The sequence below is a fragment of the Pleurodeles waltl genome, chromosome 5, assembly GCF_031143425.1.
Source record: "Pleurodeles waltl isolate 20211129_DDA chromosome 5, aPleWal1.hap1.20221129, whole genome shotgun sequence".
NCBI classification, from domain to species: domain Eukaryota; kingdom Metazoa; phylum Chordata; class Amphibia; order Caudata; family Salamandridae; genus Pleurodeles; species Pleurodeles waltl.
Window position 1 is genome coordinate 1,719,907,517 of NC_090444.1, and position 17,282 is coordinate 1,719,924,798.

The 17,282-nt window shown below is 43.9% G+C and overlaps 1 protein-coding gene across 1 annotated transcript in view; it reads right to left on the reverse strand.

Annotated features, from left to right (window-relative positions):
* Nucleotides 1-5,568: 5,568 nt before the first annotated feature.
* The window catches only part of SLC25A27 (solute carrier family 25 member 27), a 100,548-nt gene continuing 88,834 nt past the window's right edge, over nucleotides 5,569-17,282 (reverse strand). Inside the window, exons 8-9 of the mRNA XM_069236085.1 lie at nucleotides 13,809-13,911; nucleotides 5,569-5,756 (exon numbers count right to left, since the gene is read on the reverse strand). Of these exons, the coding sequence (XP_069092186.1) occupies nucleotides 5,685-5,756; nucleotides 13,809-13,911 (175 nt within the window). The 3' untranslated portion in view covers nucleotides 5,569-5,684. The remainder of the gene's footprint in view (nucleotides 5,757-13,808; nucleotides 13,912-17,282) is intronic.

Consider the following 17,282-nt stretch of genomic DNA (forward strand, 5'->3'; position numbering starts at 1 on the left):
ACAGAGATTTTATAAAGTTAAACTTTTTTGTCAAATATGTTTGCTTTATTTTCAATAAATGCCTTTCCTTCCAAATTAAATTTTCTTTATGGCACGTTTTACACTTCTTGTTTAAAGAGACATTTTTGATGGGATATAAAAACATGAGAAGAAATAAAACAAAGGCAAATGTACAAAAAATCAGTGCGTCATTAAGGGCCGTCATTTATTTTTCTGCCTCAATTATTTTCTTGTGAGCAAAAGACACATGAGAAAGATGGAGGAAAAGAAAAAAGAAAAAGTGTCACAAAGGGAGAAAGCTGCTAGAATGATCTGAAGTATCAAAGAGTAGCTGTAAACGGATTAAAGAGGCCTGAGATCGCTTCAGGATTACACTTGTGTGTTTTTGCCAAAGAAATGCCTCATTCAAAAACAAAAGTGACGGCTCCTAAAAATAAGTGCTGGTGCCCACCACTAGCACAAATTAAGCACTGACATTTTAATGTAGCTTGGTATATAGCCTTATATAGATAGGTCTGTATGACTAACAACATGGGTGGACCACATAATTGCTACAACAAATTGAGTTTTCCGAACCTCCCCCTCTTTTCCAGAAAGCACGGCTCCCATCTAGTCCCTTTTGGTGCAGCACTCTTGGTGTATTCGGAATAATTTTGGTGGCTGTTTTGGGCAGGGATGCATGCATTGTTAAACCTCATACTCCTAGTCCACTGTTGTTAAAATTCTTGCTGTTTCACACAGACACCTTCTGCTTTCAGAATCCACGGATGGAATGCAGTTGCATGCAGACAACTTCCCTCACCAGGTCGCACACACTGTTGCACACGCATAATGTTATATATTCCAAAGGGCAAATTGCTTCTAAACAAGATGTGGCATAACAGCCAGCGCTGCAGACTAAGGAAATTCGAAATCAGGTAGAGGCTCGGCGTCCACTTACTATCCTGTGATTCTAAGCAAAACACTTTAATCTCCCCGTGCCTAAAATCAACAAGCATTGGCAAAGTCAAAAGTTTCACCTATGCAAAATCTGTAGTACAATAATTTATTTGTTGCGCTTGGACAATGTCACCTATCCCAACTGCCAAGTACATGCACCTGGGAGTAGTTTGTTTTAGGAGCCTTGTTTTAAAAAATATTCCAGTAGGCCCTTTAGTTATATACAGGGCCACAAGAATCATGAGGCAGAAAGAACGAAAATATGCAGAAGGGCTGACCAATTGATGTGGCAAAAAGTCCAGTTGTGCATTTACAATATCAATAGCTCCAACTCAAGTAAATGCGAGACCTACTGCATTGCAAATGCTTGTTTACTCTACCCTTAAGCACTGCTAACCATAACACAAACCATGTGGCCTGGTCTTCCACTTATACCCAGGACTGAGAAGTGGATTTAAAGGGTCAGTTTATTGACCTCTTATTAAAGAAAAGGGACACAAAAGCTGCAAGAAGCTCCCTTTTCTGAAGAGCTCAGATGCCCACTTGCAACTGGACGTCCCCTGGACCCTCCTGGTGGTGTATACTGAAGTGGGTCCTGTCACCCTAAGTAGCGTCTCTGGGGCCTTAAGGTAAGTGAAGTGTCAGAGTGTACTCATCTTGCCTAACCCTAAAATGTGGGAATTAAAAACTTTTCCAAAGAGATTTACCTGGTGAAGGTGACAGAAGACTAAGACCAACCTGCCAGTGGCTGCCCGTCCTTTAGGGCGGAGAGGCCACCCCCCCCCCCTTTTGCCCCCCATGAAGAGTGTCTGTCAGGCTGAACAAAGGTCAGCCTCACAGACAGTTTTCATGTTCAGGTCAGGCAGCCAGGAGCAGACATGCGCGATTTGCGCAGACTCCTGGCTGCCTGCGCTGAACTTTGCTGGGCTGAGGAGATCACAGCTCCTATGGCCAGCCAATGAGGGAAGGCAGCAGTCCCAACCCTCCTGGGACCTGGAGGCCGAAGGTAAGTGTGTGTATGTGTGTGATGTTTCAAATTGAATGTTTGGTGTGTGCATGTTTGAATGGTATGAGTGTTGTTAATGGATGTGCGTGCGTGTCTGTGTGTGAAAGTGTGTGCATGTGTGTGAAAGTGTGTGTGCGTGTGTGTGAAAGAGTGTGTGTGTGTGAAAGTGTGTGTGTGTGTGAAAGTGTGTGAAAGTGTGTGAAAGAGTGTGTGTTTGAAAGAGTGTGTGTGAAAGAGTGTGTGAGTGTGTGAAAGAGTGTGAGTGTGTGTGTGTGTGAAAGAGTGTGTGTGTGAAAGTGTGTGTGTGCGTGTAAGTGAGTGTGTGTGAGAGTGAGACTGAGTGTGAGTGTGAGTGTCGCCCGCCCCCCTCCCTCCCTCCTAAAGCTGCGGGCCGCCACTGCAACCTGCCTAAAAAGATGAAATCCATTTCTGCCATTGCCTGCTGCCTTGCTCCGCTGAGGATTTGTAACTTCCATTTCAGAGAATAAGTCAGAAGGTAAAAATTCAGATTGGACACAAACCTGACCTCTGTATTTGACCTGCGTTCCATCGCGGTTGGCCTTAAATGTTACCCTGGTCCGATGCACTGCAACCAGATGTCCGCTGTTAGCGCCTAATGCTTTGTGGGTCTGTTTTTCTATTAAAACAATAAAATAAAATTAAAATTCAGACAGATAGTGGCAGGCGATCTGTCAGCTTACTGCTGGCACTGAGGTAGAATTGTCTTCAACTGCCTTGGTCTGTTTCACCAGTACATTTTAAAGGGAGCAAGAGTTCTGTAGCTGTAGGGGCATGCGGCAGGCTTTCCATCCAGAGATTTGCTTTGTTTTCCTCGACTAAAGGAGGTACTGACAGCACCTCTGCTGCCTTCCTAAAGCCTGCTATCAAGGGTAGTACCCCAGCCGAAGGGTGTCCTGAAGGGCATTCCAGTTATACCTCGGGAGAGATGTTGAGGCCACTCGTAACCCAGTTGAAGGCCCTGCCAGTTCCATGGGACCCAAAGGTGCACCAGAGTGAACCAAAGCATCACTGAAGAACAGCGGAATGGCCTGCAGTAAAGTCATGTTTGAAGGACGGTTGTCCTCTTTTTTTTTTTTTTTTAAACAAAGTTTATTGAGATTTGAGTATGCAAACAATCATCAGCATAGCACGGCAATAATTCAATGACTGTACCCACACCGCTAAAATAACCATAGTTTTTTTGTTAACAATTACCCAACATTAGTGACTGTGTGGGATGCATAGAACAGTTACAAGGAGAACAGTTATGTGCCTATTACAGACTTATACATTTCTTACAAAACAAGGTGCTGATGTTATCTAATAATAAAACAACCCCCCCTCAAAACTGTCCCTGTACCTACTACTTGCTCAGTGATACTGTCTGTAATGTATGCGATAGGCTGTTAGAAGGAGAAGGAACACCAACCACCAAGATCTCCGCTTGGATCATACCTTGGAACATAGTAGAGGGTGGGCAAGGGTTACGGTCAGTGCATGTAGAGTGCATAATCCTAGTATGCCACGGTCATCACCGTATTGTCCATGGTGGGCTAGGTCCCTTCTGCCCCAAGTTGGCGAAATTGCTTGAATATTGACTCCCAAATTGCTGCTGTTGGAGGTTTCCGCAACCCCCTGTATTCTTCCCTTGCAGACCAACTCCCTCTGCCCCTCCCCAGAGGAGCATCTCCATCCTCCAATCCAGGTCCAATGTGGGAATGGGGGGGGGACTTGCAGCAGAGTGTGATTTGTCTTTTGACAAAGATCAGGGCCAGGTCAACAAATCTGGACACCACCTCAGACTTCTTAGGTCGAGGATAAAGACCCAGTATGCAGTGGTCAAATGAGTCCCAATGGGAGGACTCTGTAATTGCCCTGAGTGCATCACGGATATGCCCAGATTCAAGAACCATATGACTAGGTACAGTACTCATATTTGAGGTATTTTATAGATAGAATTATTATTGTGTGCTTTGATGGAGTCATTTTATTTATGTTAAGAACATCCATCATATTTTAGGTAGAACCTCACATGGCGAGGTACAGCCACCATATACCCAGCCACTGTCACGAGGTATAGCCTTTGCATGACTATATACTACTATTTTGCTTGTGTAGCCACATATGACCAGATAATGCCATCATCTATCTTGTTACAGTCTCATAAGTCCAGGTAAGTATATCACATGACATGTGCAGCCTAATATGTTCAGGGACAACATCATAACTTCCAAAAACCCTGATATGCCTCACAGACCTTCCATGTGACTCAGAATGTCCATCATATGTCAAAACATCTTCAAGTTACCCCCTATAATTTCGATATTGTGGAAAGCCCAGCTCAGTCTTCATATGTCCAGGAACAAGTATCCTTTTCCCAGCTAGAACCCTACATGCCCACAGACAGCTTAACTTGCCAAGGTATTTCTATCATAGGCTCAAGTACTTCGCAACAGGGTCAGCTAAAGCCTCAAATGATTGGGCAGTCTCCCATAACCGTCAATATTCTCTTACAGCCAAGTCCAGCAATTCTGTGCCCAGCACAACCCTCTCGTTTGTCCAGGCACAGCTTCACATGTCCAGCGATAGCTAAACATAGTCAGGTACTACCATGTAAGCCTAAGTATATCATCACAAGCCCAAGGGCTGCTTGGTATGGTAACCATCAGCATATGCACAGTTACAGTCAACGCGTTCGGAACCAGACTTCTTTACTGAACTCCTGCTCTTTTGTGCATTAGAAGTCCCTGAGGTCCACCCAAATGTCTTGCTGTAGGCACCAAGAAAGCATGTATATGCAAACTCTGAGAAGTTTGTCTACCTTTTCCTGCGCAAGGCTCTGCCTTTCTGTGCCATATTGTGTCCTCCAGCAGAGGGACGAGCACAAAACTAAAACTAAGGTTTCTCTCTCCTATCCCTTACCTTTCTGTTCTCACCACAAACGCTATTGCTTCATATTCATTCTACTAGAGCACAGAGTTTTTTTCTCTGTGTACTTGCACTTCTGTCTACAGACAATGGAGCGACAGGCATTGAAACCATCTGTCAGGGTTTTTTTGCCATCTTCAACCCTTCACACCACTACATAGTGATGTGCAGAAGCAGCAACAAGAGTTCACCTACCTTTACCCCCGCTAAGAGCACCTGGAAACCAACAAAAGGCAGCTGAAGGCCTGGGGCTCAACATGAGCCAGAATGCCTATTTCATGGTACATGAAGCAGCATCGACCATCCCCGCATAGCCACCTCTCTGACCCTCTAATGACACAATTCAAAGATATTTCAAGATCTAGTTGATGATTGGAACAAGCGTGACAATGGGCATGCACAGCATGGAGCTGGTGCAATAAAGATGGCATGGCTCATTATAATGGCACACTACTTAGTGCTTCCAGCAGGGAAGAAAAGGAGTTACATAATGCTGCCTTGCTATCAGCGTTCCACAGAAAGGCAGAGGGGAGAGGTGATATCGCTTGACACTCACCAGTTATCAATGCACAAACCCAGCAGAAGCGATCTCGGGCAACATTAGTAGTAGATGAATACGCTCCTGGAAACAGGTTAGGAGCGTTTGTGACAATATTGGTCATAAGAAGGAAGCAAAAGAACGAGGACCACATCACTAAAATATAAAAATATTCTTTTTAATAATGACTGCAACGTCAACAGCATACAATTATTATTGGAAGGCAAATTCATACATATTTTCTTTCAAGAGAGGCAGAAAATGGAGAAACTCTCAGAATGAATGAACCCCGATGATTCTTCTAATTTGTTCGTAAGTAAGCCAGAATACCAATGACCAAGGTGCCTGCAAAATCAATCAGAACACAACAATCACAATTGAATCGGTTATCACGTTTTTTCTTTAAAAAAAAAATAATGTAACCGTGCATTAAAATAAACGCCTTTGGTGGCCCAATTCATGGGAAAGTCAACAAAAAAGGAACATTTTACAATGTTTGTTAATGTGTTTTTTAGGGAAAATATAATTGGGCATCCATAAAGTGATCAGCTACAAAACACTGAAGTGAATGGAAAATGTGTTCAATTATTTAAGTAAAACACTGAAACTCCATACAAACTTATTGTATTGAACACTGAAGACCTTTCACAAATAGTGATAATTTATGTGCTTTAAAGATGATCAAGTGACCGCTATTAATAACGATTTATGTGAGCTCTAAAATCTGCTCTTAGTCATGAAAGATACTTACACTATAACATATTAAGTAGTGATATTCGTCTGCTTTTAAGTCAGAATAATACATAGTAATTAACACAAATTACGGACAAATGAGAATGTTTAGCGTATTGAGAACCCCTGGGTGATAAGACACACTTTATAAATGTTGATTGATTAATTGATATAATAAATACTTTTCCCGAAGATCATAAAAAGAGACTGTATTATACAAGGTTCTTGAAATGGTGACTAACGTTAAATGTGTGTTCATTAAATGGTAAAACAAACAGCCCTTATGTTTTTATAAATTTTGTTTTCATTAAGTTCTTAAAACCATTGTTACACATTTTCAAATAGGAAGTGTAGAGTACAAAGAAATATGCCATCATGCATAGACCCCTTAAGCAGTACAAATGAGATAACTAAGGCAGGCATGCAATTAGCATGATAGAACATCAAACAGTAAATGTAAAGCATTACCGCCCAAGCAATTGTTAGCGAGAAACAGGTACAAAAGATAAATATCAAACTACTGCCTTAACCGTTCAGTAAAAAAGCAGTGACATCTCATTGACTCTGCTGTGGAAGAAACAAGAGTTAGTATGCAGTATCCAGAAAAAAAACGCCATTACAGTATCACCACAGTCTGCCTCTACCTACCTCAATGTAAACTGCGACTTCCAATATTAAAGACCACTGGCAAACGGAGACCCACACAACAGGTTGGCTGGGCCCAAGGTCAGGGGTTGACCGGATATGACCAGTCAGGACAGATGGCCAGCAATGGGTATGTCTTTTTTTGGGGGGTTTCAGCCCACAAAAGCAATTGACTGCCCAGGGGCTAGAAGGGTCGCCTGGGTGGCCAGCTGGGGATGTCAGGTGTGCTAAATAGAGGGCAACCTTACCTGTTGACCACCTTGCTTCATGGATGTCCCTGATGGACGCGGACACACCCTGCATGTCACCTGACGGACGCTGACACACCCTGCCAACAGAGCTGCCTTTTTCTGTGAAACTGTGGTTTTCCATTCAGAGCTCACTTCCCCTCCACTGGCCTAATTTATCTGCAGAGACTGCTACCTTTATGGTAGAGAGGGCTTCTTCTCCTTGGATCTTCGGTGGTCGTCATGCGAGAGACCACGGGAAGCCTCGTACGTGGCTGACTTAGAGGACCTGAGCAGGCTGCTGGCTGTCGGCACCCGAATCCCCACAGGAAATTTTGCAGGAGCCATCTCCGTTTTGGGTGAGGTGGGGCAGACAATGGGTTTAATCCACTGGTTGTGGCTGGAGAGCGTTTGGGGGAAGAAGTAATCTTTTTGGGTATTATCAGTGTTGACTGGATAGCACTGAGCTTGGAAGGCACCAGGACGCTATAATTGACTGGTGGCACTGACCTTGGGGAGGGCTCACCATGCACCATTTTGCAAGATCAAGCTTCCGCTCATCTATAGTTTATCTGCAATAGCATATAACTCTTAGCGACATCACAGGTTTTCTGGGTTGCTTAACCTGTGTCGGCCCAACATCCTGTGATTCTGGGCAAATCATTTTATAATGTTTGGGCATTAGGTTGCACTCAACAACATTATTCATTGTCCATCAATGTTCTGGGCATTTTCACTGTTTTGCTCTGTTTTATCTTTGAGGCTGGTAACTAACAGAGTTTTTCCAGGTACCCCAATTCGTGTACCCCTGCAAAGACACTGCACTCCAGTTATACTCAGGTTTTTGCAATGGTTTTAGAATACCTGTGCCAGGTCTACATGGATGAGTATTGCAAAAATCAAAACTCCCTAATCCTAACCAAGGAGGTGGCTAGGAAGTAAGATTGAGAAAGAGCTAAAGCTGGGAGCGGTGGCTAGGCCACTTGCATGTCTTCGATGTCACTGACTCAGCCCTATTATCGATGAGGTATGCATCACTGGATGGCACCTTAGTGTTTTTAAGACCCCTCGGTCCAAGGGCTCTCATGGCAAAGGCAGATACTGAATCTGCCTTCTGCCTGCTCCATCTTGATGTCTACCACCTGCTTGGCTTTCAGTCGTCAATACTATTATGACAAGTGTATGCCCATGAGATGCTCGGTCAACTGTGCCTATTCTGAGCACTTCAGCACCTTTTGGGAATCATTCTTCACACAGGTATCTGGGTCCAATTTTGTTACCCAGGACTCCTATCTAGAGTCCAGGAGGTACGGATTGCTGAACCAAATCCCCAGCGGTCTTTGGGCACCTAATGGCAGAGTCCAAGATTCCCTTAGCTCATGAGAAGAGGGCAGGGTCGGCCCTGAACATTGTTTTCCTGGGGATGGAAACTGGTTCTGCTAAAGGGGAATGATGACTCCAGCAGATAAGGTGGAGGCCTTATAGTCCTCCATTGAATCTTGCTTGAGAAAAAAGAAAGTCACCTTACAGCATTTGCAGACTTTAATAGGCCAGCTAAATTTTGGCCTGCGGATAATTTGAACTGTTCACCTTTTTTCCTGCTCAATAGCACAAGCTGTGTCTGGCCTAAAGGAGAAGGACCATGGGACTTGGCTCTCTGCAGATCAGAAGCAGGATTTGAGGATTTAGCTGTCATTTCTTAGGTCATTCAAGTGGGCAAGTTTATGGCTGGCACCATTACGTTCTAACCAATAGTTTGGTTTGTTCTCTGATGCAGCAAGCAGCCTGGATTTTGGTGCCATTATGAGAGATCAGTGGTGTGCCCATCCCTGGATGGACTTGGGTTTGGGGCGGAATATTACCTTTTGGAGCTTTTACCCATAGTGGTGGCCTTGCACATTAGGCCGACCAGATCCACAATCAATCAATGACATTTTGGTCAGATAACATGGCAGTGGTGGAGTGCATTAATTTGTAGCAGGCAAAGTGCAAGAAAGTGCTCATCTCAGTGAATAACTAGTGTTGATTTGTCTAAAAAAAATTAATGTCCTGTTAAAAGCAAGGCCTATGCCTGGTGTGTTTAAATAACACAGCAGATGCATTGTCTTGTTTCAAGTTGCAGGAATTTTGGCATTTTCACCCAACTGCCGAAGGCAGAGCCCACCTATTTCCCGGGACAACTATGGAATCTTAGAAACTTGCACTCTGAGTTAATTTCAACAAGCTGTGCACCGAAAACTTTGCGAGCCTAGGAAACGCCTTTCCCACATATATATATGCCTTAGGCAACCCTCAAGGACAGCTTTTCTCGCTCACGATTTGGCTGGTCTTTCTTGGGCAAACATGCTCGCAGAGCTGATCAGTAGCATTTGCTAGGCAACACAAGTAGGCACTGGCCTTTTTTGCGAAACTGGGAGGGGGACCCGACCACTTGCGTTCCTTTTAAGTTAAGCAAGTCGTTACAAGATGGTAGAGATCGGATGGTTCAAGTACTGACCAATGGGGCCCCATAACTATGGACAAGATGGGGAGGGTCATAGAAGTCATGCACAGGGTTTGCATTTCTTCATTTGAGGTGGAACTGTTCACCGCAGCCTTCTTTCTTGCTTTTTACAGGTCTTTCAGGGTATTCGAGACTGTGGTGAGGTCCGAACAAGACTTACATGGGGATATGGCTCCGTTACCGATTCTAGATGGAAGAAGAGTTGACTGTAACCCTACCCGCTGTAAGACTGACCATTCATGAAGGAACGAGCTTGAGAAATTAGAGAGCTTGCAGGATGTCCACTGATGGTGGTGCACAACTACTTCCAAATCCATCCTCAGGGGGGCAGCCAAATCTTTCTCGTTCATGCCACCTGTGTCTCACTGAGAAGTCTAGTTTACCCACCTCATACGCAGAGTCCTTCAGGCAGCTCTGATCCAGGGAAATGTCAGCTCACATTTCTTTAGAATAGGGGCAGCTACATCTGGGGTGGGAGCAGGTCTTTACTCAGATTTGATTAAGAGAATCAACAGGTGGAAATCAGATTGCTAGAAGCGCTATGTGCAACTCAAGACAATATAGGAACGGACTACTCACCTGACACCTAAAGTATTGATAATTTATTTTCTCCTGTCAGTTTTGACTTAGGGCACATGGCTTCCACCATTGTGCGGATCATTGGTCATTCCTTTGTATGTCTGGCACAAGATACATTTTCACAGTAATTTCCGCAGGCACGTGGCAGAGGAACGTCTTAATTTCCTTGGGTCGGTAAGGGTGGTCTCCCATCTAGATGGCACAGATCAACTGGTGGAGTAGTCGAACCACAGGAGGCTTCCACCGTTGGCACTATTCATCCCCCATATCAGTGGCATCAATTTGGCAACCCTGGGCAGAATCCTTTTTGAGATCTTGTTGATTGTAATCCCTTGGATGGCCATTGTATTGCCCTCCATTATCCTGAGGAGAGTCTGGAGGTTAGGTCAGTCATCCAGAAGTCTCAAGGAGTCCAGGAGGTGTCTGAATATCAGAATGAAGTGGTTGCTGAACAATGTTCTCTTAAACATAATTTCCCATGGTTACATTTGGGCGAATCACTGTTTCACAGGACCTGTGGCGTCAGGCCAATGAGAATTTGTAGAGAACTTGATGGCTTTTGCTGTGCAGCACTTCTTGCATCTCTAGGTACCAGAGCACAAGGAGAGCCCTGGTCGGTCAGTGAACCACCCAGGTCTGTGGCTAAAGCGAGGTTGGACAACAGGTGGACAAACTCAGCATCTGGTATAAGTGCAGGCACATCCAGTTTGGAAATTCCCTTAAGCTTATGTTCCACCCCCTAGGGCAGGGATACACAATCTCTGGCGCAGGGCTGGTGACGTCTACTATATCAAGTGTCCATAGCCTTACATTATGCTGCGCAGGGATGTTGCAAGGATAGGGCAGGTGGGGGGTGAAGATGTGGGCAGGGGCTGTGGGGAACCAGGTATGGGCTGGTTCCTCCCAGTATGGAGGCCAGGGGATACCTTATTGGGTGACTCTGTCATTGTGAATTTTGGGAGACCAATTTTATACTGGCCTAAGCTTCCTCTATTCTGAGGGAGCAGGGGGGGTTGCCTTGTGAGGACAGCAAATTAATGACTTGCAAGGGAGTTTTCTCCTTGGTCCAGGACAACTGAAACAGGTGATGCCAGAAGCACAAGGGATGAGACCTGAGGGGTGGCCAAATATGGCTTTCACAATGTTTGGAGGAATTAAAATGTTTTAGCTGCCAGCTATAGTTTTATTTGTAAATCATATTTTTTCCTTTATTGCTCTTTATAGCTATGACGTGTCCTATGTCATTATGTTGTGTTACTGGTGGATAATAAAGACGACCTGAGACAGGCATAATTTCCCTAACGCAGGAACAGCATGGTGGGCTGAGTCATTCCTGTGGTGAAAATTTGTAATGCTGATATTCGGTTGACATGAGAATGACCGGTCTCAATGCGGTCCCCCATCTGCAATACATCTCACTGATATATCTCAGTTTCGTTCTCCTTAAATCAATTGCTTTAAAAAACACCATGAAATCACTCAATTGTTTTCTTTCAATGAACCAAAAACCATTGAGTGCAAGTCTCACTGAGTAGCAAAATAAACTTTCCTTAAGCATTCTGTAAGCTGGACTGAGATTCTTTCTACCCCAAAATATATTTTTCTTTTCCAGAAGAAGGCGCTAGTCACCCAATGAATAATAATGTTAAAATGAGGAAGCCTCTAGGTAGTTATAAAAAGTTAAAATGAGAGACAACAAATAAACTGATAATAATAATTAAGTCTCTTCTCTCATTTGAAACCAAAGGGAACAGTGTTGACCCTTTTCATATAGAGATATAGGATATTGAATATCTAAGGAGTTATATTTCAAAAGTAATTTTAGGTCACTGAAAATGTATAACTTGAGATCTGAATTTTCAGAAATTGTTCCATTTTAATTGTTGCTAAAGATAAAGGACCTCTAGCAGACTTAGCATATCACCAAAAGTCGAAGTGGATCACTTGTTAACAGTTTAGATAACTGACCATAGGATGTGAGCATGTACAACGTGAAGAAAGAAATAATTCTAAAAGGGATTCCAGTGATTGATAGTTTTAGAAAATATTATTGAATGGCTGTCCCACAACACAGTAGCAAATGATTCTGGTGTGAATAGCTAGCTTGCTTGCCCGTTTAAATAACTAAAGTCATCACAGCTGAGAGTTCATTAGCCAAAGCTGGTACCATTAGCGCTGGCAACAGCCAAACATGACATATGCAGAGTCTGCTGCTGCTAGCACTCATTCTGACTGTGTGCTAAAGCCAACATGAACAGCTTCTTGCTTTTCCTATAGAATGACAATCCTTTGCCAATAGGCAGCGACCCAAGATGTGGAGGTCATGCCTGATGTGAATAACATCTGTTAGGAGGAATCATTCCTTTAGCCTGAGGCTCAGGACCCATATCCAAATTTCATGTGGAGGACAGCAGGCCCGCATTTATCCCCATGGCTGACAAACAAGGAACAGAAACCTCCTTTATAATAAAGTTATTCAACAATATACACCCTTAACTAAGCAGGCTGCTGAGGAGTCCAAGAAGGCTATTCGGTTGCTAGATTGGTTACTACATCCTTCCCTCTGAGCTAGGATGCAAGAGAGCCCCCCTATGCGAGAGGAACACAAAGGCGAGAGCTCACAAGCATAGACCAAGATGTAAATCCCTCTGATACCACAGAGCTCAGGGGTGGGTCAACAACCCTGCTGGAAGAACACAAAAGCATTAAAGGTTGATGGACAGAGAGGAAGTCCTCCCAAATGTGAGTAGATTGTACTTTCTGGGTATTAGTCATTTACAGTGACTGTTGGAACATAACAAGGTACTGAAGCCAACTTCCATCCCAAGGCTGTCAAGGTGAAACTGTGAGGTAGGACCCTATGAACAGAAAAATAGGCATGTTTGTGCTGTCAAAACTGCCCACTACCACCAGGCCTTAAAAGTGATAGCAATGGCCTCATCCAGTATAAAAAACATTTAATGGATATCTTAAACTTGGAATGCCCCATGAATAGTAAGGTATTACATTTCTCATGGGGAAGCAGTTGTGATACCTAGGAGGTGCATCTTTCCAATATTCACAAGATATTAAGTGCACATGCATGAAGATGTCCATCCTGACTAAATAAAATGAGGTAGTTCTCATTCCTGTAGTGCTGAGTCTTTACTGTTTACTGCATGAAAATTTTAAGGGGCTGTCTCCCACGTTCCAACTCAATTCCTCTCTTCTGGACCAGTCCATTGGCAGCGCAAAGGGCACAATCTAATCACCTGTCTCTTTACACGTCTATTCTACCCAGCAACTAGGACAAGGGACTCTAATATGATCCAGTCCTGAAGAGACATGGATCCATCAATCTAACTTTGAACAAGATCCATGATGCACTACATGACTTTGGGCAACTCACACTGAAGATACAGGATGGGGAGCCTACAAAACTGTCTCAATATACGTTAAATACACAGCCCAGGCCTGTCTGACCTCCACCTTCACTTCCCACACCAATAAACCAATCCTATGAAACAATTATCAGCTTTAGAAGTTAATCTGAACATAACTGGCACTCTAGAAACAAACACAGAAGACAATAATGCACTGACCATAGCACGTACTGAATATTAATGCCTCAGTATTGTATTGTTTTTACAAGTTCATGATTACATCTTTGAACAGTTCAATCAATTATATTTATTAAATTAAATATAGTAACAATAAAACGTAGGTCCTCACCATTCTCATCCAGGTTGGCATAAAACCTTTATATAGAGACATAAATCCTTCTCCACGAACAGCCTGAATCAGACAATCAGTGGAAGATCTATACAGGAGCCCCCTGTGAAGAAACGTAAAAATGAGTGAACCTGCACAATGAATAACATACGAAGTACAAGTGTCATCAGAAGACTTGTGGCGACTAGAATCATAAAATGAAATAAGAAGGATAAACTGCATTTAGACTTATGGTAGCCCAAATACTCAAACAATACAAATGATAAAGCAATGCAATTGTGGACCTGTGCAGAGGAGGTCAAAAGTGAACATATTCAATAGCTCCACTTTCAGTGTTCACTGATTAACTTTTAAAGTGATGGGGCATAATTACGGTCTTTAAGTTTGATTGAGTTGATGAAGGTTTGAGGTGTTCTCAAAAACTGAAGGATTCTGAAGGTGTACTACTAAAATGTTCCAAAACTGTTGTGGCGTGTCAGAAAAGCTGTGCCTTTGTCAGGGATGTTGGGAATCAACAGGAAAACATTGCAAATGGTGTTAAAACTCACATCCGCCCAAAAACAGTTCCTTAGTGAACGCTTACCTGCCGAGAAAGTATTGCAGGGGATTGATTAGCTGGATGGGGTGCGAGCCCTGGGGTTGGATTGGTTTACTGGTGTGTTCTACAAGAAATACAAAGATATTCTAAGCCCTGATCTGGTATCTGTGTATGCTGAGGCACTGGAGGCTGGGGCTCTCCCTGCATCTTTGAGAGAGGCGGTTATTGCTCTTTTGCCAAAACTTGGCAAAGACCCACTATTGTGTGGGTCATATTTTCCCCTCTCTCTGATCAATTCCAACAATAAGATCCTGACCAAAATGATTGCTACCCGCTTGTCTCTCTTGTTAGACACAATTATTTACCCTGCTCAGTCTGGCTTTGTTCTGCATCGCTCTACCTCTATCAATCTTCGCACTGTCTTTTCAGTGATAAATGGAGTGTCCCCAGAGGTTCCGGCGGCGATTGCCTTACTGGACGCTGAAAAGGCTTTCAATTAGCTTGAGTGGCCCTTTTTACACGCTGTCCTTTATAAGTTCGGGTTCCCCCGAGGCTACACCAAACTAATTGCCCTGCTGTACTCACAGACTACAGCAGCCATACTAATTAATTGTGAACCTTCCTCATTTTTTCCGCATAACCCGCGGTACATGCAGAGGTGCTCTCTGTAACCTCAGCTCTTTATCCAGGCGATGGACCCCCTGGTACGCCACTTACTTAAGGGACATATTCACAGGAGACTGCAGTGGTCCAGAGGAACACTCCTGGTGTTGCTTTATGAGGATGACATTCTTCTATTTACTTGCCATCCAGACAAGAACCTGGCGTAAGTACTGGCAGAGTTTACCCGCTTTGGAGACTTCTCTGGGTTGCATATAAATTGGAGCAAGTCGGAGCTGTTTCCACTGAGTGACATTACCCGTCCACCTGAGACACAATTTCCCTTGCGCAGGTGCCCTGATTCGGCAAAACATTTCGGTATTCATTTGCACAGAGATAGGTAGGAGGTGATACAGCTTAATTAAGGACTAGCGGTGGAGAGATTCACCGCACAGGCGGATAGGTGGGTGAAGCTCCCGATATCTATGGCGGGCCGGATAGCGCTCATAAAAGTAGTGGTTCGCCCTCAATTTTTGTATCTATTTGGAAATATTCCGATCCAGCTCACTAACTCATTTTTTGCTACACTTCGTAGCCTGGTCATTTGACTGGTATGGGCAGATAAACATCTGTGCATTTGATGGGAGATCATCACTCTCCTGTATGAACGCAGTGGGTTTGGGGTCCCTCACTTCCAGCTTTACTATTTGGTGGCGCAGTATCAGTACATGTATCACTGGTATCATCCTGATGTCAGTCTTCTTTACTCTGTCCCGGAGTGGGACCTGGCGGACCCTGTTCCACTGAACGCCCTTCTACCTGGGGGTGTTCCACTACATCACAGAGATTTTCTGACTATCTCCACAACTAGCTAGGCATGGCGCAAACTGGCATGTTTGCTTCAATGTGACACATTGTATTCCCTGGCACTGACCCCGATTAACAATCCATTTATACCCATCACACAAGAGGCGCTTGTAAAAAGCACATTATGAGCGTTTCAACTTTACACTTTCGGGGATTTTTTTCCAGACGACCGCATATTTCCACGCACTACAGATACTCACTTCACAAACGCTACACACTTGCAAAACTTTGTACTATGCCGTCTGCAATGCGCCATGCAAGCACGTTACACTACGTACCCACTGGTTCCTGCGGAGTTTACACCTTTTACCCTGTTGCTACAGCGGCCTCTGGAGTGCGCTTGGTATCCAGACTCTACCCAGTTTGCATTAAGGCTCTACCAGTTAAAGATAAATGACTAAGGGAATCCTGGGAGAGAGAGATCTGGGTCTGCACTATCCCAGAAGGTCTGGGAGGCATGCTGTGTGCAGACCAGATTTGTCTCACGTAACCAATGCCACAAATGAATACACTTTAAATTTCTTAGAGGGGTATAGATCACCCCAGAGATATAGCTCGAATCGACCCGAGCCACCCCACTGCCTGCCCCAAATGCTGTACTATGACCTGGACCTACCCTAATATTAGTCCTTTTTGGTGTGAGGTTTATGACAGAGCCATTGTGGGTTGACCTGTGTGGCTGGATCCACTCTGGGACGCATTTGTTTATATCACGGCTGATCAGTGAAGGAATCCGTTCGTAGCTATAAGTTTATGTGCATCCCTCCAAATGGACCACATCCCTGTCATCGTGGGGAAAAACTTGGCAGAAGAGAAAGCTCGAGCACTATATAGTTTGGCTAGGCCAGGTAGGGCTTGCACCTCCGCTCTCTACTAATATACCCAATGTGGGAATTAACAACCAGAGGTCAGGAAATATCCCACTGTGAGATATGGTGGGCAAGAAAATTTACATACATGTCTGGCAATCGCAGTCCACCTGAATACAAATTTTCAGGCTTGAGCCTGGGCTTCCTGTCTGCCCCGATAAAGTGCTTGATACTTCGGTTTAGTGTCTGAAGAGTCTTTTTGGGGATCATAAACTGGATCATATGGAAGGTGTAATTAAAACTTGGAAATGTTACCATTTTCACAACTTGGCCTATACCCCATAGGGAGAGATGTAATGCAGACCAGCGAAAGAAGCCCCTGTTCATTTAAGCCATTAACGGATTCAGATTATCGGACACCATCCCTGCCAGACGTTTGTTAACCAGGACGCCAATGTATTTTTGCTCAGAGGACTGCCAAAAGAAGCTGTGATTGTCAGGTGGATGTTGAGTTAGGCAGAGCTTTACCTTTCAACCAGTTGATTTTGTATCTGGAAAAGGCTGTGATAAAGGACATTGAATGTGAAACCGAATTGTCCAAATTTGTATATTGTTTGGTCAGTGTAGATATTTCTAGTTCTAAAGCTGCCAATTTATCCT